General features: G+C 37.6%; 1 protein-coding gene across 2 annotated transcripts; it reads left to right on the forward strand.

Annotated features, from left to right (window-relative positions):
* Positions 1 to 463: 463 nt before the first annotated feature.
* LOC131928893 (SH3 domain-binding protein 2-like) lies at positions 464 to 13,988 on the forward strand. Of its 2 annotated transcripts, none has more exons than XM_059285051.1 (2): positions 464 to 613; positions 11,837 to 13,988. In XM_059285051.1, exon 2 carries the CDS (start codon positions 11,877 to 11,879, stop codon positions 13,044 to 13,046), a length of 1,170 nt encoding a protein of 389 aa, XP_059141034.1. In that variant the 5' UTR covers positions 464 to 613; positions 11,837 to 11,876; the 3' UTR covers positions 13,047 to 13,988. The 2 variants fall into 2 exon arrangements, with proteins under 2 accessions (XP_059141034.1, XP_059141033.1); XM_059285050.1 differs by lacking the exon at positions 464 to 613 and adding an exon at positions 7,551 to 7,782.
* The last annotated feature ends 13,752 nt before the right edge of the window (positions 13,989 to 27,740 follow it).

Below are 27,740 nucleotides of genomic sequence, written 5' to 3' on the forward strand. Positions count from 1 at the left end.
TACAAGATTTGCCTCAAACCCACAAACTAGAAACAAACAAAAAAAAACATACAAACAAACAAACGAACAAACGAACGAACAAACGAACAAACAAACAAACAAACGAACAAACATACAAACAAACAAACAAACAATCAAACGAACAAACAAACGAACAAACGAACGAAATAACGAACAAACGAACAAACGAACACACGAACAAACGAATAAACGAACAAACATTGAGAACTAAATAAAAGCTTGTAAAAATAACCCGCGTCTTTAAGGATCTATAATTTCTTTTGTAATCTATCGATAACAACCGGGTTATTTTTTTTTTTAAATGCTCCAAAACTGGTAGAGCGAATCAGAAATGGAAGAACTGGGGGTAAGTGGAACAGGAAGTAAATACACGGCGACCCTATTGACATGCGCATTACGATAGCTTTGCTTTGTTTACATAAAAGTTGTGAACTCGTGACATTAATGGAATTATGGGTGCCTACAAAGATAAATCAGTTTTTACAGTTAGGCTACAAACAAGTATTATCGACTTCTTAGGAAGGAAAGGACATTTTTAATCAGATAAAATTTAGCACTTAAAAAGATACCTGCTAGAGTTTCGTGCAAAACTGTAAGTACTGATCAGTTTATTTTAATCTTTGCAGCCTGGCAGCGTCGTAGTTACATACTTTAAGGCAGAGTTTCTTTTAAGCATCTCTTCGAGTTGGGGGGGGGGGCACAGCAAGTCTAACCCGCTTCCCCCCCCCCCCCCCCGCCCCCCGCCACCACCACTACCACTCGAACTAAATAGAAGAACTATTTTATATAGAAAATATAGGTCTACATTGCAACCTTTGTTCGCCTCTCAAAAATGTAAGTGTCCACCCCCCCCCCCCATTTAATTTCAGGGCGGTAGGTGATTTCATGGAAGCTGACCTAACGGACCGAAAAAAACGATTTAAAAAAACCCAACTTTTCCCTATTAAATACAGTAAAGTTCACTTTTTTAACATGACGGTCATGGGGTACACGAAGTAGAGTTCACTTGTTTCTGTGACCTCGGCATATGAAAGGATAGTGTGGTCAGCACTATGCTCAACCGCTTTGACTTTCCCTAGCGTGAGTTATGTACACAATCAGAGCTGCGTGGACTCAGGGACGTTCTACTGACTTAAACCCGGATTCGAACTCGAGATTTTTTGCTAGCACTCTAGCACTCTACGGCTAGGCCACGCCGTCCCTTAAAAGTAATTTAAAAAAAATTATCTTTGATATATAACAATCATACCTACCAGATCATTGTCAATCAGTTGCCCACCCAAGATAAATTTGGGCAATGATGTAGGTAGGAATTCTGTCTTAGTTGAAAGAAGGATGTAGTGGAGGGGCTCTTAACTGACAGATTATGCTGATGCCCTGTTGTCATAGTTACGGGTAGTTTGATGTCAGGCATCTCAGTCCGTTTAAATAACCTGACGGGCTAATTAGTCTATGTCAACACATACTGGCTAATTAGTCTATGTCAGGACATACTGGCTAATTAGTCCATGTCAAAGGGGTCGGCGTGGTCGAGTCGGTAAAAGCTCATGGTTGCTAAACCGAAAAATCTCGAGTTCGAACCCTTGGGCAGATGAGGCTTGTTAGCAGTGGCGGAACTAGAAAAAAAGGGCCACCCCGCAAAAAAATTTTTAGGCCCCCCCCCCTATATATATATATATGTATATATATGTATATATATATATATATATATATATATATATATATATATATATATATATATATATATATATATATATATATATATATATATATATATATATATATATATATATATATATATATATATATATATATATATATATATATATATATATACAAAATACAAACATGGGATACTCATTGCAGGCCTGTTCGGGTTTTTTTTTATTTAAAACAAATTACAATAACATGTCATGTGTGTAAGTGCATTAGTGTGTTCTGTGAAAATCGGTTTTATTTTATCTCTTCTATAAGACCTCTCAACCTCTAGTCGGTCAAAAGAATATAAACCATGACAGCTTTGTATAAGTAATGGTGTCTCGTGTTATGTTTATTTTTATTTAATTTTTGTATTTATATTATTAATATTAATTACATTTCCTTTTTATACAGTGTCATTCTTTAAGTAGTTAATAAAAAATAATCATTCAGAGAAATAATTGCTTTTTAATTTGTTTAGTACAAATATATTACAAGGAGCTTATGAGCACCCCTATTTGACTATTTAAAAAAGGGAAATAAGTAATGGAGGTGGCGTGAACGTTTGCTTATCTTTGATAAGTTTGATTGTAGGAGAAAGAGGACGGCTTTCAGAGTGGTTTAAAAACAAAGGGAAAGAGAATATACAAGAGCGTGGGGTGTTGTCTATAGAATAAAGATAATCCAACCGCAGCTACGGTAATCTTTTTTTTTACAAAACAACCATCAAGTCAAAAATGCACGAAAATTATTTTTTTTAACAATAAAAAATTTATTATGGTCGGCTGTGGGCCCCTAATTGGCGTGGCCCCCCCCCCCCCGCATTGCGGGGTCTGGCGGCACTGTAGTTCCGCCCCTGCTTGTTAGCTGGGGACAGCCACTCTTCTAGGAGAGACAACTCCAAAATCAAACAACTTCTGCCTTGTAGCTTGTTCTTGGTTAGACAAAGGCTATGGAAGCAAATCCAAAAAGTAAAGCAGGCTGAAATCGGAGTCAATGGCCTCAATGGCGCATAACCAGTTGACACGTATCCTTAATTGTGATGGAAGTATGGTCGAGTCGGCCAAAGGTAATGGATGATAAATGCGAAAAAGTCTCGAGTTCAAACCCTCTGGCAGATAAGGCTCGATCCCATCCAACACTAAAAATTAAGAACGAAGAAGAAGAAGAAAGAAGTCTATGTCATACTGGCTAATTGGTCTATGCAGGCTTGGACTCGCTAATTGGTTAAAATGTTTGACTTTGGAGTTCTCTTCTCTTATAAAAGATGGGTTGCTGTCCTTTACGAGATTAAGAAAAATGTTCGAAATCATTGCTGTATAAACGTAATCACATTTAACGTTTAACACTAAACCTCATCTGCCTGGGGATTCGAACTCAGACAATTAGGAGTTAGAAATCATGCTCTTTTCTTCCAAACCACTTCATCCCTTACAAAAAAAAGATGATACAAATTGATTATATTTTTCGAAAAAAAAAAGAGATTGTATTAGTTAAAATAAAACATCACGAAAAGAGTCTTTGGTCAATGTTTGTGTTACAAATGTTACCTGTTGCTACAAACAATATGTTATCAGTACTGCGTACATTGAGTTAAGGACGCATTCTTGTTGTTTTCGACAAGCGTCAAATGTAGAGCATGACCTTTTCACCTTTAACCTGGCTGGTTGTTGAACTCAAGTAGACTTAAATTTTAAATATCTCTAAATAAGTGTATCCTTCTTTAAAGGAGATAATATTTTATTCATGCGTAAAGCCTAATGACCTTGTCTCATTTAAGAAAATATTGACGGATGGAAACCTAGCATTTTTAAATTCGAGAAAATCAATAGCTAACTGGCCTTCGATTTCTTATATACAAAAAGTAACCTCAATCTGACACTGCTACACTGTATAACTACCCTAGCCTAACCGGCCTAACAATAACTCTAACCCTAACCGAAACCCTAACCCTTTACCATACCCTCACCCTCACCCTCACCCTTACCCTTACACCTACACCTACACCTACACCTACACCTACACCTACACCTACACCTACACCTACACCTACACCTACACCTACACCTACACCTACACCTACACCTACACCTACACCTACACCTACACCTACACCTACACCTAAACCTACACCTACACCTACACCTACACCTACACCTACACCTACACCTACACCTACACCTACACCTACACTCGCCTTACACTTACACACACTCATACACACACTCATACACACTCACACGTACTCACACTAACACATTTTCACTCACACATACACACTCACACACACTCACCCTTATACACACTCAAACTCACACTCACTCTTACATCACACTCACATTCACACACACACTCACACTTACACCACACTCACACACTCACATTCACACACACACACTCACTCACACTTACACCCACCCTCATACACACTCAAACTCACACTCACACTACCACCACACTCACATTCACACACCCACACTTATACCACAATCACACTCACACACACTCACACACACTCACACTAACCATAGCCCTGCCGAAACCGAAAGTCAAACGTAACTTCATTATATAAATTACAACCACACAAACGTTTTATAAGAAACATTTTAATTGACGACGACTGCAAATCAAGTCAAAAATAATTTTCGGAATTTCTAAAAGACGCCACTTCCACCATTCATTCTCGGTCCAATATACCTGTAATAATTAATTTCAGAACAAAAAACATTAATGAGATATGATCTTCTAAACCTTTTGACTTCCTTATAGTAAATGTCGCAATGCTTAGGCTAACCGTTTTCGTCAGCAAGTAATACCATGTTGTGTTACAAGTACTAGTCTTCATCGTTACACCGTCAATAAACCTTCTATTGTTACCGCTGACTACTGTATATTTACATTTCAAACCTCGGTTTTGTCCCCTTAACTGAAACTCTCCGGTGTCAACGACCAACGCGAGATGAACAAATACGCAAGCAGTTTAAGCAAATCTAGAGTGTCTATTTTTAGATTGTTATACGGGTAAAGTGACCTATTTTAAGATCTGGATTTTACGTGACAGTGACGTTGTTTGGTGAGAAATAATTTTAATTTATTCAGTAATTAATTACTTTATTTGTTTCTAGCCAAGTGTGTGTAGTCTGCGTCGGCGACATGGTAGAGCACTTGTGTTTCTTTCAGACTTTTTTCTCCGGGAGGGAGGCACTTAAATCTTTCGGGGGGAGGGGGGGGGGGGACGGACTAAATTTTCGGGGGGGGGGGGGGGGTGGAAAGTGTTATAAGTATATATTTTCTGTATACATTAAATTTCGTTTCGGGGAGGAGGGAAGGGGTGGGGGCGTTAGAAGTGCTTCGGGGGGGGGGGGGGGGGGAGTGTACTCCCCCCCCCCCCCCCCAAAAAAATATGCCTGAAAGAAACACTGTAGAGCACACGATTGTTAACCTGTACGTTTTGAGTTCGGTTCCCGGAGTCTCCTGACTCCACCAAGCTCTGATGACTCGTGGAAATCAAGGCGGCCGTTATAGTGCTAACTCTACAATCGCTTCATGGGCCGAGTCAAAAACAAATAGAGGAACTCTACTTCATCTGCATGGCAATGCTGAGATAGAATTTTATTTTCTTTATGCTTTGTATTCTCTGCTTGTTGTCTTATTCTTGGTTCTTAATTTTTTAATTAAGTATTACGTGCAGCGTTTCTTCCAGACTTTTTTCTCCGGGGGGGGGGGGGGGGCACTTGAAATTTTCGGGGAGGGGGGGGGGGCGGTAGACTTTCTTCGGGGGTGGGGGGGGGGGGGCGGACACTGTTAAAAGTATATATTTTCTATATAAATTATATAAATTTCATTTCGTTCGGGGGGGGGGGGGGGGCGGTAGAATTTTTTCGAGGGGGGGGGGGGGGCTTTGCACCCCCGAAGAGATGCCTGGAAGAAACTCTGATTACGTGTCAACGAGTAATGCGTCTTATAGGCCGTGGACTCCGATATTTCATCATGCTTTTCTTTTTGGATTTGCTTCCAAAGCCTTTGCCCAACCAAGAACAAACTACAAGGCAGCAGGTGTTTGATTTTGGAGTTGTATCTCCTAGAAGAGTGGCTGTCCTCAGATATCGAGCCTCATCTGCCCGGGGGTCGGGACTTGATACTTTTCGGTTTAGCAACCATGGGCTTTAACCGACTCGACCACGCTGATCCCTGCTTGTTGTCCAAAATTACTTGACTTACTTGACCTACTTCACTTACCTGACTTACTTGACTTACTTGACTTACTTGACTTACTTGACTTACTTGACATACTTGACTTACTAGACTTTCTTGACTTACTTGACTTACTTGACTTACTTGACTTACTTGACTTACTTGACTTACTTGACTTACTTGACTTACTTGACTTACTTGACTTACTTGACTTACTTGACATAGACTTACTTGACTTACTTGACTTTCCTGACTTACTTGACTTACTTGACTTACTTGACTTACTTGACTTACTTGTCTTACTTGACTTACTTACTTGACTTACTTGACTTACTTGACTTACTTGACTTACTTGACTTACTTGACTTAACCATGTGAATCCCATGGGGACCAAATGGCCCCTGTTACACCTCTCCGCCGAACTCTATTTTGGGTAACGCTTTAAGTTGAGCCCACGTGATACTCGGAGCAGAAGGCTAACTTCCCTGTGGCGTTCACTGTTATGCATCTTGGGCTGTTATAAAGAGAAACCTCCTCGGGTAAATTGATGTTAGTTTGGTGTACTTGCAGATTCTTGATAAAAAAAAACGTGTTTAAAATCAAATTACTGAAGTAATTTGTGAAGCCTTTAACCAAACAGTTAGGTAACTAACTTTCCCTTCCCCACCCATCCCCATCCTTAAAACCTAACCATCCTGACTGTCTATATTGAGAATATCACGGAACATTTAACCAAGGATCACATTTCAGTTGTGCGTCAATACAAAAAAAGTGTCTCTGGATTCGAACATGTATATTACATCCTCACCACGTGACGTCACTTCCTTACCTGTTCTACATGGGTAACCCCCCCCCCCCCCACACACACACACTCTTAAACTTCCACTTCCCTGCACTTACCAAAATTACAAATCTACGCTAGTGGAAAGTTAATTAAGATTAGCAGAATGACAAAACGTATTAGACGACTAAGCCAAGCATTAATTAAATAGAAGTAGAGCGCTAGACTGCTAACCCGAAAGTCTCGAGTTCGAATCCGGCTTTAAGTTCCAGGGTCCACCCAGCTCTGTTGGGTACCTAACTCATGTTAGGGAAATCTAAGTCGGTTGGGTATAGTGCTGACCACACTATCCTTTCATATGTTGAAGTCTTAGAAACAGGTGAACTCTACTTCACTTGCCCCATGGACCATCCGGTTCAAAAAGAAAATTTTATACATCAGAAACTGCATTATTAAAAACTGAAATAAATTATTAATTTGTTGTAGGCTTTTACTTAATTGATTTTTTTTATTTAAAAAGCTAAACTTTTAAAACAGCAATACATCCGTTTAGCCTATTCATTTAAGATATCGACTGGAAAATCCCGATCAATTATCTGAATACGATTTACCTGTCTAATTTATTTTTAAAAATCTGTTACTGTCTATAGACCCCCTACTGAAAGTTTTTTGTAAACATAGCAGGCATGAAGGTTGTCTATGTATGCCGCGGTCTATTCTTGTTTACAAAACAAGTTTCACCCGTGAACGATTCGATATTGCGTCGGTTTAAAAATACGCGAATGGACGAGTTATAAATAGACGGAGACCAACGAAGGATAGGATATGGGGGAAACCGGCTGAGCCACCCGGAAGTAGATAGGTTGAGAAAAAAATCAGTAGATTGGGAATGTAAGAAAAGGGCTCTAGTGGTCTGTGATTAGATTAGTGCCTGGCAATAGCGGTGTCGGCTGAGTTATTCTGGACTGGGGGTGTTAGTTCATAAATTGATAAACCGCTCCAAGAACTCCGGGTGTCTTGTGCTGGGAGAGTAGGGTCACGTGGTTTCATGTTGGACCGGTGCCGTCTGCTCTGTGATTCTGACTATTGTAAGTTTGGGAAGCTTATTGTCGTTTTTTTGTGTTTAGGTTTCTTTAAATGCTTTTCTATTGTATATATATATATATATATATATATATATATATATATATATATATATATATATATATATATATATATATAATATATACACTTTTTACAAGAAAATCACATGACTTAAAATGTGGACACTGTTAAAAGTATATATTTTCTATATACATTTCATTTCGTTCGGGGGAGGGGGGGGGGGGGGGCGGCGGTAGACTCTCTGTTTTTGTGAGCGTGAGTATTTGTGTGTATGTGTGGGAGACTAGGGTGTGTGTGTGTGAGAGAGTATATGTGTGTATGTGTATGTGTGTGTATTTTTGTATGTATGGAGGATGTGTGTGTGTAAGTTGTGTGTATGTGAGTGTATGTGTGGGAGAGTAGGGTGTGTGTGAGAGAGAGTATATGTGTGTGTATTTTTGTATGTATGGAGGATGTGTGTGTAAGTTGTGTGTATGTGAGTGTATGTGTGGGAGAGTAGGTTGTGTGTGAGTATGTGTGTGTATGAGTATGTGTTAATATGTGTGTTTTAGTACAGTGTATATGTGTGAGTATGTTGTATTGATCTGTTTGATGTATTGGGATATGTATGGGGTTTTAATGAGGTGTGTGTTCGAAAGAATGGCGATGTGTGCGTGTATGGGGGTGGGGGTGGAGGGCTTTTATGTTATTACAGGTTTATGGGTGTATCTGGTCATCCGATATGGCAGGTGTATGTTAGCATCAGCTATGACAGGTGTATGTGTGTATCTGGTCATCTGGTCATCTGATATGACAGGTATACTTGTATCCGGCCATTCATTCCGTCATGACATATGGTACATATAGTAATCTGTAAACAATGTTTTAATAAGACAAAAACGAGACACTACAAACCCGGTATAAGCCAATTTAACTCGGACACGAATCAAAAACCTCGTCTATGCTCAATGTCTGTGCAAGTGTTCAACATACACCACCTACTAGATATTAAATAACAGCTGTTTATGTCTACAGGTGATGGACTAGGTTTTTTTTTTCATTTGTCAAATCCAATCTCAGATTATTGGCACGTCTTTCAGGGTAGAATTATGTAAGTCTGCTTCTTGAAGACCACAAGTCCTGGGGGTGGGGGAAGTTACAGCATGAACTGATGGTGGGGGGGGGGGGGGGTTGGAACTAAACTAACGATACATTTAATCTGACAACGATCCTACTTTAAGCGTCCTAATAAATTGAACACAAACTCTAATGTAACCCGAAGCAGCCGTAGCCTAACGATTGGTACCTTGGTTACTGAAGCGTGTTGGTTTCTGTTTTGTTTACCCGAGTTATACTTCCTGGGTGGGGGTGGGGGTGTAAACACGCCAGGGCACCGAATTAAGCCAGGCGGTAGCTGAATGTGCCCCCCCCCCACTCCACCCGGTCCTAGCCATGTGGAACACGCCGTCAACATGCCCACTTCCAGTTACTGCATGCCTAGTCAACCATGACCTGGTTACACAAGAACCAACAACCCTTGGCTGCCCCCCCACCCCTCCCCAGCTGCACCACCCACTCACCTACCCACTCACTGTACAAAAGGTGTGTTACAGCATTTCACGGTTGACTGCACACAGCCTGTTGGGACTACGTACTTTAGTAAAAAAAAAAATTCAACGAATGGAGTCACCGAAAAAAAATCCCCACAGAATAAAGTCACTAAATAAAAGATCTTACATGTTTTACTTACATACATATGCAAATACAGTATGTTTGTAAAATAGAAAGCAAACGTGAAGAGATCACACATTTCTAATTATTGTCATTTTTTAATATAAATACCAGCTACTTCGGGTTTGATTAAGTAGAATATATCGAAATAATAAGATGTTATTATAATTTTATGATAAACTTCATATATGTATATACATATTATATATATATATATATATATATATATATATATATATATATATATATATATATATATATATATATATATATATATATATATATATATATATATATTTATATATATATATAGTTTTTAAACAAGTCACAGTTTTGAGTTGTTTTTATTATGGTCCTCAAATTAGTGCGCGAATTCACTTTTGTTGTACACAAACACCGAAACCAACGACTGCAAGAACAACATTTCTCAAATAACCGAAAATTTTGAAAATTTAAATTCGGGTATTTATATCAGACAGGTAAAGACAGTTGTAAATGTTACTATCGTGTTATGTGGTAGAATAGACCTTTATAGAGTATATCAATATAAAATACAATAATATAATTCGTATGAAAACTGAAGAAGTAAAATGAACTTCGATTAGGTAATTTTTTTCTGATGTATAAAGAAAACAAAATTGCTCTGTTCAGGTTGTTACTTTATCCTTACTTAGGGATTAGTTCACACAATTTAATGAACTAAACTTCACATTGGTTTTATCTACTTCTTCTTCCTAGGTCTTAATTGTAAAATAAAGGATTTTCTCCTAGACTATTTTTAGACGTGTCAAGTAGTTTTGCGTCACATGGCCTTTTGCCTGTGACGTCAGCATACTTTTCTTTCTGGATTTGCTTCCATGGCTTTTGTCTACACATGACTTTTGCAGGCGTTGCGTTGGAAATTATCTCTAAATTTTACGTCATTTATGGACGACCCTCTCTCCCATTAAACCAACTACATTGAGCCTTTACTGCAATAGTCTTAATCTCTCAGAGTCAATTTTATTTGGCATGTGACTTACGTAGCAACAATCAGAGTTCAAGCCTATCTGTATACAATTCCAAACAGCCTGAATAATCTAAACGTTAAACCAACAAAACAGTAGCTTTCACACTTGAGATACATGACGTCATATCCGGCTTACTCAAACCTTCTGTTTATTCTTCATTTACTGACTACATTTGGTGCAAACCTCGGTCCTGATTTTATACATTCACTAGGTAAAGTGGTCCTTGTTGAGAATTATTTCAGCCGTTGGGAAACGAAGACAATTTTAGTGCACATGTCATAACACATTATGAGGTCACAGTCAGAGTTTTGTAATTCAACACTCTCTTTGCAATAGAAAAAAATCGTTTCTCAGAAGAAAGGGAATATATATATATATATATATATATATATATATATATATATATATATATATATATATATATATATATATATATATATATATATATATATATATATATATATATATATATATATATGTATATATATATATATATATATATATATGTATATATATATACATTATATATATATATATATGTATATATATATACATTATATATATATATATATATATAATGTATATGTATATATACACATGTTTGAACAGGGCCAGTGCAAACCTTAGTTGTATTCGATATTTTCCTACCTAATTTTTTTTATATTCGTAGTCAATTAAAATTTTAAGTGTACATAGGATATTATTGGTTAATGAACATTTTATTTCTCTATTTAATTAATTTTGAGCTGGACAGTGCAATTTAAGTTATTAAAATTTGCGACACATCCGTTTGTTGTGTTGATAAAAATATGTTTTTGTGCTGAAACCCCGATAGGTTGTGTTGAAAAATTGTTTAGGTTGTGTTGGTGTTAAAACTGACACTGTATACTGTAACACACCTCATATACTGAATGGTGTTATGGGTTCAAATACAGACCAGACCGAGAATTTAAATCTAGAATTACTCGTCTCCCCCCATCCCCATTTTCTCACCTAGCTCTAGTAAACACCAGTACCCAGCATAAGAATGATCTGAGTATTGTTGAGTCTGCCTTTCCTTGTTTGATCTGGCCACATCCGCTCAGCACTACCTAACACGATACCCAGCAGATGTTGAGAGAGAAGTTTATTCTCCATCCCTCTACAAACAGACAGAAACTTCTAGATCACACATTCTAAATTTCCCCTCCAATTCTCCAACTGTCGACAGACAAAAAACATCCGATGTGTCAACTAACATTCAGAATACATTCTCCAACCTTTAATAAACAAGCACACAACTTCAGATCTTACAACTAACCTCCACCTCTATTTCCAGGTCCACTTGACGACCTCCATCCTTAGCCGATGATCTCGCGATGACGTCAGCACCCAGTAACGTCCGTGTGTCAGACGGCGGGCTGTCAGCCCAGGACCTGATCAAGATGAAGGCGGCCATCAAGTACGGCCTCCTCCGCAAGAAAAACTCCAAACTGACCATCGGCAAGTGGCCGTACCGGTTCATCGTTCTGGTCAAGGAAGCCGTCTACGTCTTCCACGACGAGAATTCTAAGACGGCCTCCAACCGGTTTTCTTTGACCGGCTACAACAGAGTGAAACGAGAGGACTCCAAGTCACATGACTGGTGCTTTGTTATCGTCCCCGCGCAGAAAAAACAATCCGTCAAGTCACAGTTTTTCGCGTGCGTCAGCGACCAAGAACGTAAAGACTGGATGCGGGCAATTAAAAACCAAATCTACGCTTCCAACAACGTTCAGATTCCAGAACTAGGAGGGCTGCTCTCTTCATTAGGAAACGAGGAAGAATACAACGATCTCGAATCTATCGTCTTCCCACCGGAAGATAAAAACATTGACAATGACACCGATTCTGATTTTTCGGACAGCTCGGATGAATTTGAAGAACCGGTCGCGCCGGTTTATAAAACTAAAAGATCTCAATCCTTGCCGCATGTCCCCTCAGACTTCGCCGCCAAACTTAAAGCGTTGTCTTCCGGTACCAGCACATACGAGGATATCACCCCGCTGCCTGTCTGTAAGGAAGAAGACGAACTTAAAACCAAACCTAAAAGAAAATTCACGCGATCGCCATCCGACCCTCAGCCAAAACCTCCCCCACGGTACAGCGAGGTTGTAAATGTAATCCCAGAACCGGATTACGCCAATTTAAAACAAATACAAGAAACGTACCAAACCCTGGACGAGTGTAAACCATCTCTAGAGGCCATGTGTACGGTCGACGACCCCAACCCAGACCGCGATCACCTGATCTGTCTGTTGCAAGCCAAACAAGTTTACGGAACTTACCTGATCCGGAAATCGCGCCAGAGCGACGATAAAGTCCTGTCCTATTTAACTCGCAATTTGCACGTGAAAGAATACAAAATCTACAGCTCCGGAAACGAATACTCTCTCGATAAACTCAATTATTTCGCCACGATAGACGCTTTGCTTGACCATTACACAAAAAATGAACATCTACCGAACAGTGATAATTTTCTTAATAAGGGATATAACCAAGTTCATTAATGATTAAAATTTTTACGTAGTTTTCTCTTATTTTCCTTTATATCCTTATTTTAAAAAGCAATTTGACTCGAAGTTTAAATATTGTGCTAAGAACTAAAGACAAAGTAGTCGAAAATGTATTCAACATTTACCGAATAAGGGATACAACCCAGTTTATTAATGGTTTAAATTTTAACATAATCGTTACATCTATTTCCCCTTATTTTATTTTAATAGAACAAAAATTAAAAGTTAATTTGAATTTGAAATTTAAACATTATGTTTACAACAGCAAAAAAGCGTAAAATAATTAATTTCAACTGTGTACACATTATTTTATTTTTAAAAAATTCCTACTAATTAATAGAATAAGCATCTGCAGATAGTGTATGTGTTCAACAGTTATTGAGTTCACATGCTGGTAGTTAGATAATTTTTATAAGTGCGATGTTTAGAAACAAAATAAACCTGGAACAAAGCAAGCTGTCTGCAAAAGATGAACAGAACAAATGCTATTTTCTACAAGCAGTTTGACGAATGTTGCAAAATTTAACAAAATTATAATATGTAAAAATGTAGTTAGAAACACTCGTATACACTCGTATACACTAGTATACACTCGTATACACTCGTATACACTAGTATACACTCGTATACAGCCCTCCACCATCTGTATTAGTACAGATAAACCCTCCCCCCTCCCCCCTCCCCCCCACACACATACACATACAATAATTTTTCAACACTTTCTTACGTGTTACCTGTTTAGTTTCTAATGCGCAAACTTTAGATGTGTTAATCAACCTGAAATTTGTCAAGTAGAGTTGAGAATTGTGATATATTATTTCGTCTTGAAAGTGTTTGAATTTTAGTTTACTGTTTCATGTACAAATAATAAAATATACATTCAACCTGTTTATCAGACTTTTGATGTTGTTTGTAAGTCGTGAAAGGCTGATTTCTTTATGCTTGAATGAGATATTTTGTGTTTATTTATGTTTGTAAAGTAAAGAAACAAGTAAAAATATTCACACACTAGTCTCAAGTTTGATGTTCAATAAAATATTAGCCGCTTTCAATTACACCATACAACGATGCAGTTTCATATTCAAGAGCACAATTCTTCCTTCTCTAGTCTGACAAATAATCCCCTACTAAAACCTCTGTTCTATTTCTAATTTATTAAAACGTATTTTTAAACGCAGGGGTTAAGGAGGGGGGGGGAGGGGTCAGGCTAAATGGGCCGCCCATAAATGACGGTCACACGTGTCAGACCCATCGTCACAAAAATTCAGACCCTTTTCTTAAAAATGACGATTCACTTTAGCAGTCACCTTAGTTTTTTCTGTAAGGGGATATAACTACGCCAGGTTAAGGGGATATAACTACGCTAGGTTGCTTTAGCTGAAAATATTAACTGAATTGTTTCCCTTGGCATGAAAACCTATGCTTCAGCTACGGTAAACTGTGCTAGATAGATTGATTTCGCCGGGGAAAAATGTACTTTTTGGTGCACCTCAACCTCCGAAACGGCCCGGGACAAATCGGCCCCGTCAAAACGGCCCCGTTAATATGACCCCGTCAAATCGACCCCAGACAAAACAAACCTGTCAAAATAGCCCCGTCAAAAGGGCCCCGACTTATTGGCTCCCGTCACATGGGCTGCCGTCATAATGACTCGCAACAAATAGGCTCCCGACATATTGGCCCCCGACAAATAAGCTCAGGAATATTGGCTCCCTACAAAGCGGCTCCCGACATATTAATACCTTGTTTTAACATTTAGTTTTAAAGCTTGCTCTTAACACCACTCCCAGCAATGAAAACACAATATTATAACCACATTACACCAAATGACGGTTTACTGTGAAATACACTGAAATATGTCTTGATAACATTATCAGCTCTATTGCAGATAAACAACTGTAGTTCGAACTGTTTATATATAGTTTTTGTTTAGATTAACAATGTATTTGAAACTAAATATCACTTATCTACAAAACCATAAAAGTGACATTTTACTTGTAAGATGAAATAGCCTCAAAAAGTTTGTCCTGGAGCGACTCTAACTATTGTAAATTTGCCAAAACATTGTTGTACTGACATTTTGGTATTTACACTTAACATCTAAATATAACATTTATCTGTAACTAGCCGTCCCGGCCAGGCCCTGCTCTGGCTTCTGTGAAAAACCTTTCTGTTAAAGACCATTACCTGTGTGTTTAGTAATCATCATAAACCCGGCATTGCCCACCCAAACCACAACCAACCAAAACAACAAAACGCAAACATAACGCTAACACAATTACAAATACAAACGAAAACAAAAACCTAACAACAAACCCAACCACAAACACAAACACCAATACAAACACAAAGAAAAAACAAACAAAAAAGCAAACGAAAACAAAAACCTAACAACAAACCCAACCACAAACACCAATACCAACAAAAAAAAAACAACAACGAAAAAGCAAACGAAAACAAACCAAATCCAAACGCAAAACCAACCAAAAACACAAATACAAACCCAAACAAAAAAAACACAAACAAAAACGAAAAAAGAAAGAACAAAAACGAACCAAATCAAAACGAAACCACTAACGCAAACCCACCTAAACACAATGAAAACACTAACGCGAACATAAACGCCCGGGGCGGAATCACCCGTTTTAGCTTAATGAACGACTATAGTACCCCAACTTATTCATAGTCTTTTGCACTCACTTAAACGAACGCGCCTGTTTCAATTTAATGAACAATTTTAATACTCCAAGCTTATCCGTAAAATACCTACAACATTTGCACTTGATCAATCCCCGCTAATTATGTAATTATTTTTTTTTCCCAACACCAAAACAAAGTAATTAAAAAGTAACATATTTTCAAAAAAATGCAATGGTTTTATAAAGGGAAGTAATTTTGTTTTCCTAATTTATCAAAGGGAAGTAAGTGCTATAGGACTAAATAAAGACATAATTAGAATTTTTGTAAAAGATGATATTTTTTTTAAACTTGTGTTTAATGAACATGCCGACAATTATTACTATAATTTGAAAAATGAAAATTATTTCCCAACACTTTCAATAGTAATTTTTTAGCTTATAAATTTAGACAAATGCGCACGATAATTTTCTAACACTTAAATTCATCCAAGACCAACGACAAACATATGCATTACATACAGAACTGAGCTTTATATATTAGATTTATTGTAGGCACCAAGTATTTATAATGCGAGTCTTAGTGTAGCATAATATTAAACTGCATTCTAGATGTATTATATATATATAAATATATATATATATATATATATATATATATATATATATATATATATATATATATATATATATATATATATATATATATATATATATATATACGAGAAAAATGGCCCGTTGAGGAAGGATACAACGGGCGCTAGGCTGATAGTGCTGTCTCTTTTCTCTAAACTAAAACCACCCCACCCCCCCCACCCCCCCCCCCCCCAAAAAAACATGTCTACCGTCCCATTCAACGAAATATAATTATATACTTTTTCCAGTGTCCGCCCCCTCCCCGAAAATTCTACCCCCGCCACCGAAAATTTCAAGTACCCCCACCCCTCTCCGGGGAGGAAAAAGTCTAAACTAAAACCACCCCACCCCCCCCCCCCACACCAACCCCCACCCCCCCCCCCTTCCCCACACACACCACCCCCCCCCCCCCCCACACACACCACCCCCCACCCCCCACCCCAAAAAAAAACATGTCTACCGTCCCATTCAACGAAATATAATTATATACTTTTTCCAGTGTCCGCCCCCTCCCCGAAAATTCTGCCCCCGCCACCGAAAATTTCAAGTACCCCCACCCCTCTCCGGGGAAGAAAAAGTCTAAATTAAAACCAGACGTTCTTACGCGGGGGTGGGGCTTCGCCCCTACCCGAAGAATTGTATGAAAGAAACTTCACGCAAACCACTTGGATTAGACCAAATTGCCTTTGTATTGAATGTTTACTCGATAATCAATGAAGTGATCATATTAATGTGTGCACTATCCGGCTTGAGATTATTTTCTACTCTGTGCTAAATGTGTCGACGTCATACTTCGTTTTTCGTTTCACTGTGAAGGTTTTTAAATTGCTTGTGTTTTCTCCAGAGCGTTCTTGTCAGATAGATAGACAGACAGCGAAACTATTAGTATTAATATATATATACTAGCCGTCCCGGCCAGGCCCTGCTCTGGCTTCTGTGAAAAACCTTTCTGTTAAAGACCATTACCTGTGTGTTTAGTAATCATCATAAACCCGGCATTGCCCACCCAAACCACAACCAACCAAAACCAAAACAACAAAACGCAAACATAACGCTAACACAATTACAAATACAAACGAAAACAAAAACCTAACAACAAACCCAACCACAACCACAAACACCAATACAAACACAAAGAAAAAACAAACAAAAAAGCAAACGAAAACAAAAACCTAACAACAAACCCAACCACAAACACCAATACCAACAAAAAAAAAAAACAACGAAAAAGCAAACGAAAACAAACCAAATTCAAACGCAAAACCAACCAAAAACACAAATACAAACCCACAAAAAAAAAACACAAACAAAAACGAAAAAAGAAAGAACAAAAACGAACCAAATCAAAACGCAACCACTAACACAAACCCACCTAAACACAAAGAAAACACTAACGCGAACATAAACGCCCGGGGCGGAATCACCTGTTTTAGCTTAATGAACGACTATAGTACCCCAACTTATTCATAGTCTTTTGCACTCACTTAAACGAACGCGCCTGTTTCAATTTGATGAACAATTTTAATACTCCAAGCTTATCAGTAAAATACCTACAACATTTGCACTTGATCAATCCCCGCTAATTATGTAATTATTTTTTTTTCCCAACACCAAAACAAAGTAATTAAAAAGTAAATTATTTTCGACTAATGCAATGGTTTTATAAAGGGAAGTAATTTTGTTTTCCTAATTTATCAAAGGGAAGTAAGTGCTATAGGACTAAATAAAGACATAATTAGAATTTTTGTAAAAGATGATATTTTTTTAAAACTTGTGTTTAATGAACATGCCGACAATTATTACTGTAATTTGAAAAATGAAAATGATTTCCCAACACTTTCAATGGTAATTTTTTAGCTCATAAATTTAGACAAATGCGCACGATAATTTTCTAACACTTAAATTCGTACAATTCCAACGACATACAAATGCATTACATACAGAACTGAGCTTTATATATTAGATATACAGTGGCGTAGCGAGGTCGGGTGTCACCCGGTGCGGCACTTAATGGTGTCACCCCCCCCCCCCCCCCCAGAGGCGTTGCGGCCCTTCCCGGGGACAAACTTTCAAGTTTTCGATTTGCACCCCCCCCCCCTTCAAACTTTCGATTTGCACCCCACCTCAAGTTTTTGATTTGCACCTCCCCCTCAAACTTTCGATTTGCACCCCCCCCCCTCAAGTTTTTCTCTATATATTTTGCTACTTTTTGCCTTGGTGTCACCCCCCCTAAATGGTGTCACTCGGTGCGGTCCGCACCCCCCGCCCCCCCCCCCTCGCTACACCCCTGCTGGTATGCTAAACCTTAGTAATGAGAAACAAAACAAATACTTGGAAGAATATCTGAAATTCGGCTTTACTAACATCACCTGAAATGGAATAGAGAAGAAGCAATGCGTACTGTAGGCTACAAAGTTGTTCTCAGTCACGAGTTTATGAAATCTTCAAAACTAAAACGTCATTTGAGACGAGTCATTCGGATCACACTAAAAAAGATATGGAGTTCTTTCGTCAGCATGAAGCTAGTTGCAAACGTCGTAGACTTGATCGAACTGGAAGTTTTCACCAAGGAAACACAGCTTTAGTGCAAGCATCAAATGGAGTCGCGATAGAAAATGCCAAGCAAAAAAGAAAACACAATAGGAGAAAATCTCATCAAAACCTGCAGGTTGAAGATGGTCAAGTTAATTCTTGAATCTTGGGTATTACAGTGCATTAAAGATGCAACAAATATCTCTGTCTAATAATACTATTCAGCGGCTTATAGCAGACACGTCCGTAGATGTTAACAAATTTTTAATGAAATCAAGCTGTCACCATTGTTTGCTTTTCAAGTTGGTACATCAACAGACCTGAGTTCGTGTTTGCAGTTGCTCGTCTTTGTCTATATTCATTCAGATGATAGGAAAGAAGAGTTGATATTTTGTGAAATAGCATGGAGAAAATAAATGCATTTTTTTAAAAGCTGTGGGGGTTTGTACGGATGGTGCGCTATCTACGTTTAGGTCAAAATCGGGCTTTCAGAAAAGAGAAAAGATTTAGCTCACTAACCACTGCATGATTCACCAGTATGCCCTCGCCATCAAGACTCCATTGCTAGTAAAAGTCGTACATTATATTAAATCTGGAGCCTTCAAAGAACTGAGCAAAGACATTGATATAGATCACGAGGTTCTGCTTTTCTACACTACAGTACGCCGGCTGTCAAACGAAATGTTGTGAATCGTGTTTTTGAATTGAAATCTGAAATCAAATTGTTCTTGGAAGTGCAGAGGAAACAAGATCTTTTGGTATACTTAAAACGACATAGAGTGGTTGGAGAGAGTATTTTACCTAGCAGATATATTCGAACATCAACGTAAGCTTAACATGAAGCTTCAAGGAAAATGAACGAATATTATCACTTTTCATAACAATCTCTTTGCATTTTTATCAAAGCTGCTTAATTGGCGAAGAAAAGAAATCTTGGAAATATTGTAAATTTGAGAAACTCTGCAGTGTGGTAGATGAATCTGATTGTGAGATAATTAAAATTTAGAAAGAAGCGATTCCTGGGCATCTTGAATCTCTTGAAAACGAACTGCGGCGCTATTTTCCCACGTTTTCTTTAACTTGCTTTCGCGACTGTTTGTTTGTTTGTTTGTTTGTTTGTTAGTTTGTTTGGTTCTTCAATCAAATCTTGCGATCAAAATTTCGGGCACTTCCCAGTTAGCTAGCGCGCTGAAATTTTCAGGGAAGCGTTGTTTCCGATGACAATAGAATATTCAATTGTTATTATTACTAAATTGATCAATGGAAACATTTTATTGATAATTTTAAACCCCTATATATTTGTACAAAAAACGTGGGGAAAAAGGGGACATAACCCAGTAATTGTAATTTGATGAAAACAAGGTTCGGTACTCTCCCTCTTTTGGCTTACTGAGTAGTGGTCACGCGGTGTTTGTGTACAAACAACCGTAACAACTGGTGGCCAGTATGGGGGAGACTATATGGTCGAGTGGTTGGGCACACGATTGCTAACCCACTCGACACGGGTTCAAGGCACGTGTTTTTTACGAGTTGTCTTCGTTTACCCAAAAAAAAGTGAATGCGAAAAGATAAAATCGATAGCAAGATTTTAATGCAAACAAACAAACAGAGACTAAAAAGTAGAAACTGTAAGAAAATCACGGCGCCCCACGTTTTTCATCCTTTATAGTAGAGTGATCGCTTGCATTATTGTGATGTATAACATTTATTTTCTACTTTTTAGTTCAATCAGAAAACGTGGGTTTTTAAAAACTTTTTTAATGATAATTATTTCTGAGCTGAAAGAAGAAGAATCTGCATTGACGCATTACCGATTCTCTTTTCCCCTTGATGTTGCCAGCATTCCTGATGAATTACATGATGAATTCTGTGATTTGTAGAATGATTCCGCGTAAGATGAAAAACTGCACACACAATTTTGGTGCAATATTCACCATTCATACCCAAACGTAAAATTGATTGACTTTTCGAGAATATATTTTCAACACTATACTCCGATTAAAAACAAAATTAAGAAATACATTGAATGTTGATAATGAAATAAGTTGGCGTTAACAATAACTTAACCGCGAATGTTTAGTAAATAGCATGCAATTTTACTCATCGTATTAAAACAGTTATCAATAGTAGTTCATATTGAAAGTCTTCTAGAGAATCTTATTTTAGTGCTTATTACTTTCTATAATAATTTCGGCTTTTTAATTTATGGGGGTCGCGGGCCACTTACTTTTTATAAAAGTTTGGAAACCATTGATATAAATGATGTTTACAGGATAACGACATTTTGTTTTGATAACCTACAAGCATACTGCAGGTAGCAGAGGCGTAGCGACCTTTCCCGGCGCCCGGGGACAAACTTTCGATTTGCAACCCCCCCCCCCCCCCCCCCCTCAAACTTTCAATTTGTTTTCCAACCCATGTTGGCGCCACTAAGGTCGGCGCCCGGGGACATATGTTCCCCACCCCCCCCTCGCTACGCCCCTGGCAGGTAGGGATGCACAGCATGGACCCCTCTCCCCACACACTTGAGTTGGAACAGCCTATAATTGACTCATTTATGGAATAGATAGATGACCCTTAAATTAAAACATACTATTTTTTTTATAATAGATAAACTATTATAAAAATAAGGCCATCCGAACAAGAGATGCATACGTTGTATTACTTAAGAGTGTTGGATAAGCTAACTCTAAAGAATATAGATGAAGAGGTCCCACTGGCAGGTGTCATATTCAATGAGACCGTTTTGCCGGGAGATTTAGTCTCTACAGAAACCGTATTGTCAGTGGTCCTTTTGTCGTGAGCCAAAATGACGGGAGCCTATTTGTCGTGAGCCAAAATGACGGGAGCCTATTTGTCGGCAGCCTATATGACGGGGTCCTTATGTAGCTGGCCCTTTTGACGGGGTCGATTTGTCGGGGTCGTATTGACGGGGCCGTTTTGTCATTGGCCGTTTTGACGCCGCACGGTACTTTTTATAGACATTTTCTAACCAAACTTAATACCACAGTTACCGATCATTTTTCATAAAAACATTTACAAAACACTATTTTTTAAAAATGTAAAAAAAAAATGCTAAAATTATGTTTAGAAAATACCTATCTTTAACGCTAAAAACTGACGTCGCACTTTCTAGGCTCATTAAAATTCGACTAAAATTTCCTCATTTATGGATGACCTCGAAGTAAAAAATACGTCACAACACATACACATACATACAAAATATGCTTTGGCTTATAGAATAAACATTCTATCTAAACTATAAACAAAAGTTGATGGGTTTACATTGAAGCGATTAAACACGCGCCCTTAGTCTTGTTTACGTAAACAACTTTTTTTTGGCGAGATAGTATTGTGCTGAGAACGAACCCCTCTTAGCCTACATTGTCAGAGAAAAGGCATAAATCGATAGGGAACAAAACTAGGTAAGTAATATGGTTAGGGATAGGGATTGTTTAGGGATTGGTTAAGGAAAAGTGAGGTCTAGTTTAAGTATCATGGTTAGGGAAAGGTATTCTTCTTCTTCGTTCTTAATTTTTTGTGTTGGAAGGGATCGAGCCTTATCTGCCAGAGGGTTTGAACTCGAGACTTTTTCGAATTTTATCAACCATGTGCTTTTGCCGACTCGACCATGCCTCCATCACAGTTAAGGATACGTGTCAACTGGTTATGCGCCATTGAGGCCATTGACTCCGATTTCAGCCTGCTTTTCTTTTTGGATTTGCTTCCATAGCCTTTGTTCAACCAAGAACAAGCTACAAAGCAGCAGCTGTTTGATTTTGGAGTTGTCTCTACTAGAAGAGTGGCTGTCCCCAGCTAACGAGCCTCATTTGCCCGAGGGAAAGGGATTGTTTAGGGATAGGTTTTGGAAAAGTGAGGTCTAGGTTAAAGCAGTAGTTCTTAACCTGGGTTCGATTGAATCCCAGGGGTTCGGTGAGTCAGCCTCGGGGTTTCGGTGAAGGTTAAGACACATATCCGGTTCATATGAATCGCGATCGTATTTTGTCAGAGGGCCGTTAGAACTGTTAAGAAGGGTTCGGTGAATGTGCACATAAAACAGGTGAGTGTAGTTGAGTGTGTGTGTGTGTGTGGGGGGGGGGGTTGTGTGAGTCTGCGTGGTGTGGGTGTGAATGTGATCGTGAATGTGTGTGGGGGGAAGTTGGTGTGAGTGTGGGCGGGTGGGATCGGGTGTGTGTGAGTGTGAGTGTTTGTGTGTGAGTGTATGTGGGTGTGTGTGTGAGAGATCGTGGATGTGAGTGTGTGTGTTTGTGTGTGAGTGTATGTGTGTGTGACTGTGAAAGAGTGTGGGTGTGGATGTGGATGTGAGTGTGCGTGTTAGTGTGTGAGTGTATGTGGATGTGTGTGTGGGTGAGTGTAGATGTGAAGAAGGTGTGGGGGTGTGGGGAGCTTATGTCTACGTACGTGTACACACATGTACGTACCTGGTCGTATGTTAATGTATGTGAACACTTGTACTACTTATTGCCATATGTATATACAGTCAACTTAAACAACGCCGCTTTACGCAGTTCATATAGACGTCGCATACCCACTTCAACGACGTAATAAATCTGAAAAACATGAAATGGGCAAACAGCTTTTACTTTTTACCGTGCTAAGAAATACCCCGTGACAGATCAAGGATGGTAAACATTTGATCACTGTGACCTGATCACTGCGTGATCTGAGAAATCGAACACTCGAGATCATTAAGATTTAAGTCAATATAGTCTGGTGTTTTTCTAAACGGGGAACGAAAATTTCCAATCGAATTTGAATTTATAAATGGCAGGTTACTGTGACCTTTGCAGTTTGGTTTATTCAAGAGGCGTAGTCACTGGGGAAGAAGAGGAGCAGTCGCCCCCCTTTGAACATTTTTTTTTTATTTTCTCGTATATACGACGTATAGAGAAAGTATTGTAATCGTGCAAAAAAAAAAAATCGAGATTTTTACAAATCTCGACGTTTTACATCTCACTGATAAGGAAAAACATAATTTTGCAATCTTGTCCGTATGTCTGTGTGTCTGTGTGTGTGTATGTGTTTAAACACGATAACTTGAGTTACCGTTAATCGTAGATCCTGATCAACTTTTGAGCGTTTTACGATAACCGGAAGTGGTACTTTTTCTACATTGAATTTTTCAAAAGCCTATAACTTGAGTACCATTTCAGATAGATAAATGAAACTTCACATGTAAGTACAATATCTAATTCTCTACCTTCTATCAAATTTTGAGTAATTTCCGTTGACCGGAAGTACTAATTTACGCTATTTCTGATTTCTCAAAAAACGCATGTAAATTTATAAAGAACTAATAATATTGCGCACTATTATGCACATTTTGTTTTGGCGTTCGCTTGGTGCGCAATTCTTTTTTCTATGAAATTCTATTCTATTTTTAAAAGTTTAAGCAATTAAAAATCATGACTATATTCCAAGTTACATAAGAATATTCGAGAAAGTTTAGGGGAGGTCACTCCCGGTTTATTTATAATTGTGACGCCTTTTTATGAGAATACCAACTTTAGGCTGGAGTCTATTTCAAATGAAATTTAAAACAAAGTTCTAACTTAACAACCAAAATGAAATTACACGTTAAAGAAATGATGGACCTGGATCTGACATTAATACTCTTGTCTAATATTAATGTCACAAGTAAAGTTCCCTTTTCGAACCTAACGAAGTAGAGTTTACCTACTTCTGTGACCTCGGCATATGAACAGATAGTGTAGTCTCCACCTTAGCTTTGATAGCTTGCTGGGTGGACTCAGGGAGGTTCTACTGATTTAAACCTGGATTCGAACTCGAGACTTAGCAGTCTAGCGCTATACCGCCAGGCCACGCCGTCTATTAATAAACTAGTTATGCTACTGACGTCATCAGTAATTTGAATGCAAGGTTGAGGATTTTTTTGGTCGTAGCATCAGTCCACAAGCATCGGTTCTGCTGCCTCTTTCAAAGGCACTTATTTTAGAATTTTAGTACGCTTTTCTTGCTATACATATAATTATCCGTGGGTCGGCGTGGTTGGTTCGGTAAAGCTCATGGGGAACCTAAAAGTCTTGAGTTCGAACCCTCGGGCAGATGAGGCGTAATAGCTGGGAATAGCAACTCATCTAGTAGATAAAACTCCAAAATCAAACAATAGCACATCATTTAGTGCTCATTGTAATTTGATCTTGAATAAATAAAGAAAGCAAATGCAATAATAAAAAAAGCAGGTTGAATTCCCGTCCAACTTTACCGTTGAAAAAAAAAGAAGAAATATGTCTCTGCTCTATACTATATTCACTTAATCACGAAGACCTCCTAAGTAGCAAAAAGCTCTAACAACACTTCTCCGACTGACTCGATTTTGTGACGGATCTCTTCACTTTGACCCATGTAAGCCCCGCATCCCTTGCTTCATTTTCAACAGTCCTCCACCAAAATATAGTTGGACAAACATTTTATCTGAGATATATTGTCCATGTCCACGTTATATTTTGGCCTCAAATAATTTGTCGGGTTATATTTTGTCAGGGGTATTTTAAAATGAAATCATTTTTCAAGAGATAATTTGTCCGGTCGTCACACTAATACACACACAAATACACAAACACACATATATATATATATATATATATTGTATGATATATAGGATATATATATATACATATATATATATATATATATATATATATATATATATATATATATATATATATATATATATATATGTTGTATCATTGATATATATGATATATATACACAAATATACAAACACACGCACACGTACACACACACACATATATATATGTATATATATACATATATATATATATATATATATATATATATATATATATATATATATATATATATATATATATATATATATATATATATATATATATATATATATAAGGCGCTTATGCTTGACTCTCCATTCCCCTCCCTCTCTCAAATAACTGCCTACGCCCTGGAAATATTAAGATTGTATGACCCGCACGCGATGGGGTATGTTAGGAACGGTTAGCTTTCTCATACCAATGTTGACATTGTAAGCGATCTTTAGACGTTTCGACGTTTCTGGGATAATAGAAATTATAAATGCGAACTATCCTGTGTAATTTAACTCGACCAAACACTGTACATAACAAAAGAGGCTAAACATTTGCATTTGACCATACAAATATTATGTTTAAACAGCCATTCAGATCAAACCCACCTATTCAGTGGGTGCATTAGTCAGTTAACTCAGGGTGTTACCTTTCGACATCAATAGACAATAAAATATATATATATATATATATATATATATATATATATATATATATATATATATATATATATATATATATATATATATACTAGCCATCGGTACCCGTTTCACGTGAATTATAGGCCTATATATTTTAAAATGTACTTGTTTGAGAAAAATAATTTATGAAATAGTTATTGGTCAACTATATATATATATATATATATATATATATATATATATATATAGTAGGGCATACGACTGCTTACCCGAAACGTCCCTGAGTCTACCCAGTTTTTTTGGGTACCTAACTAAAGTTAGGGAAAGTAAAACCGGCTGAACATAGTGTTGAACACACTGTCCCTTTATACGCCCAGATCACAGAAACAGGTGAACTCTACTTCACTTGCGACATGGACAAATTTCTCAGAAAACATATCTCAGACAACATATCTCAGACAACATATTTCAGAAAACATATCTCAGACAACATATCTTAGACAACATATCTCACACAACATATCTCAGACAAAATATCTCAGAAAACATATCTCAGACAACATATCTCAGACAACATATCTCAGACAACATATTTCACAAAACATATCTCAGACAACATATTTCAGAAAACATATCTCAGACAACATATCTCAGACAACATATCTCAGACAACATATCTCAGACAACATATTTCAGAAAACATATCTCAGACAACATATCTCAGACAACATATCTCAGAAAACATATCTCAGACAACATATCTCAGACAACATATTTCAGACAACATATCTCAGACAACATATTTCAGAAAACATATCTCAGACAACATATCTTAGACAAAATATCTTAGACAAAATATCTCAGACAACATATCTCAGACAACTTATCTCCCGCAGACAACATATCTCAGACAACATATCTCAGACAACATATCTCAGACAACATATTTCAGAAAACATATCTCAGACAACATATCTTAGACAAAATATCTCAGACAACATATTTTAGACAACATATGTCAGACAACATATTTCAGAAAACATATCTCAGACAACATATCCCAGACAACATATCCCAGACAACATATCGCAGACAACATATCTTAGACAAAATATCTTCCTCAGACAACATATCTCAGACAACATATCTCAGACGACATATCTTATACAACATATCTCAGAAAACATATCTCAGACAACATATCTCAGACAACATATCTCAGAAAACATATCTTAGACAAAATATCTTCCTCAGACAACATATCTCAGACAAATATCTCAGACAACATATCTCAGACTTCATATCTTATACAGCATATATCAGACAACATATCTCAGACAACATATCCCAGACAAAATATCTCAGACGAAATATCTCAGACAACATATCTCAGACGACATATCTTATACAACATATATCAGACAACATATCTCAGACAACATATCTCAGACGACATATCTCAGACGAAATATCTCAGACAACATATCTCAGACGAAATATCTCAGACAACATATCTCAGACGACATATCTTATACAACATATATCAGACAACATATCTCAGACAACATATCTCAGACGACATGTTTCCCTCAGAGATATATTCTCAGACAACATATCTGAGACCAAATATATTTTATG

The sequence above is a fragment of the Physella acuta genome, unplaced genomic scaffold, assembly GCF_028476545.2.
Source record: "Physella acuta isolate Inbredline_101_S28 unplaced genomic scaffold, ASM2847654v3 ptg001560l, whole genome shotgun sequence".
NCBI classification, from domain to species: Eukaryota; Metazoa; Mollusca; class Gastropoda; family Physidae; genus Physella; species Physella acuta.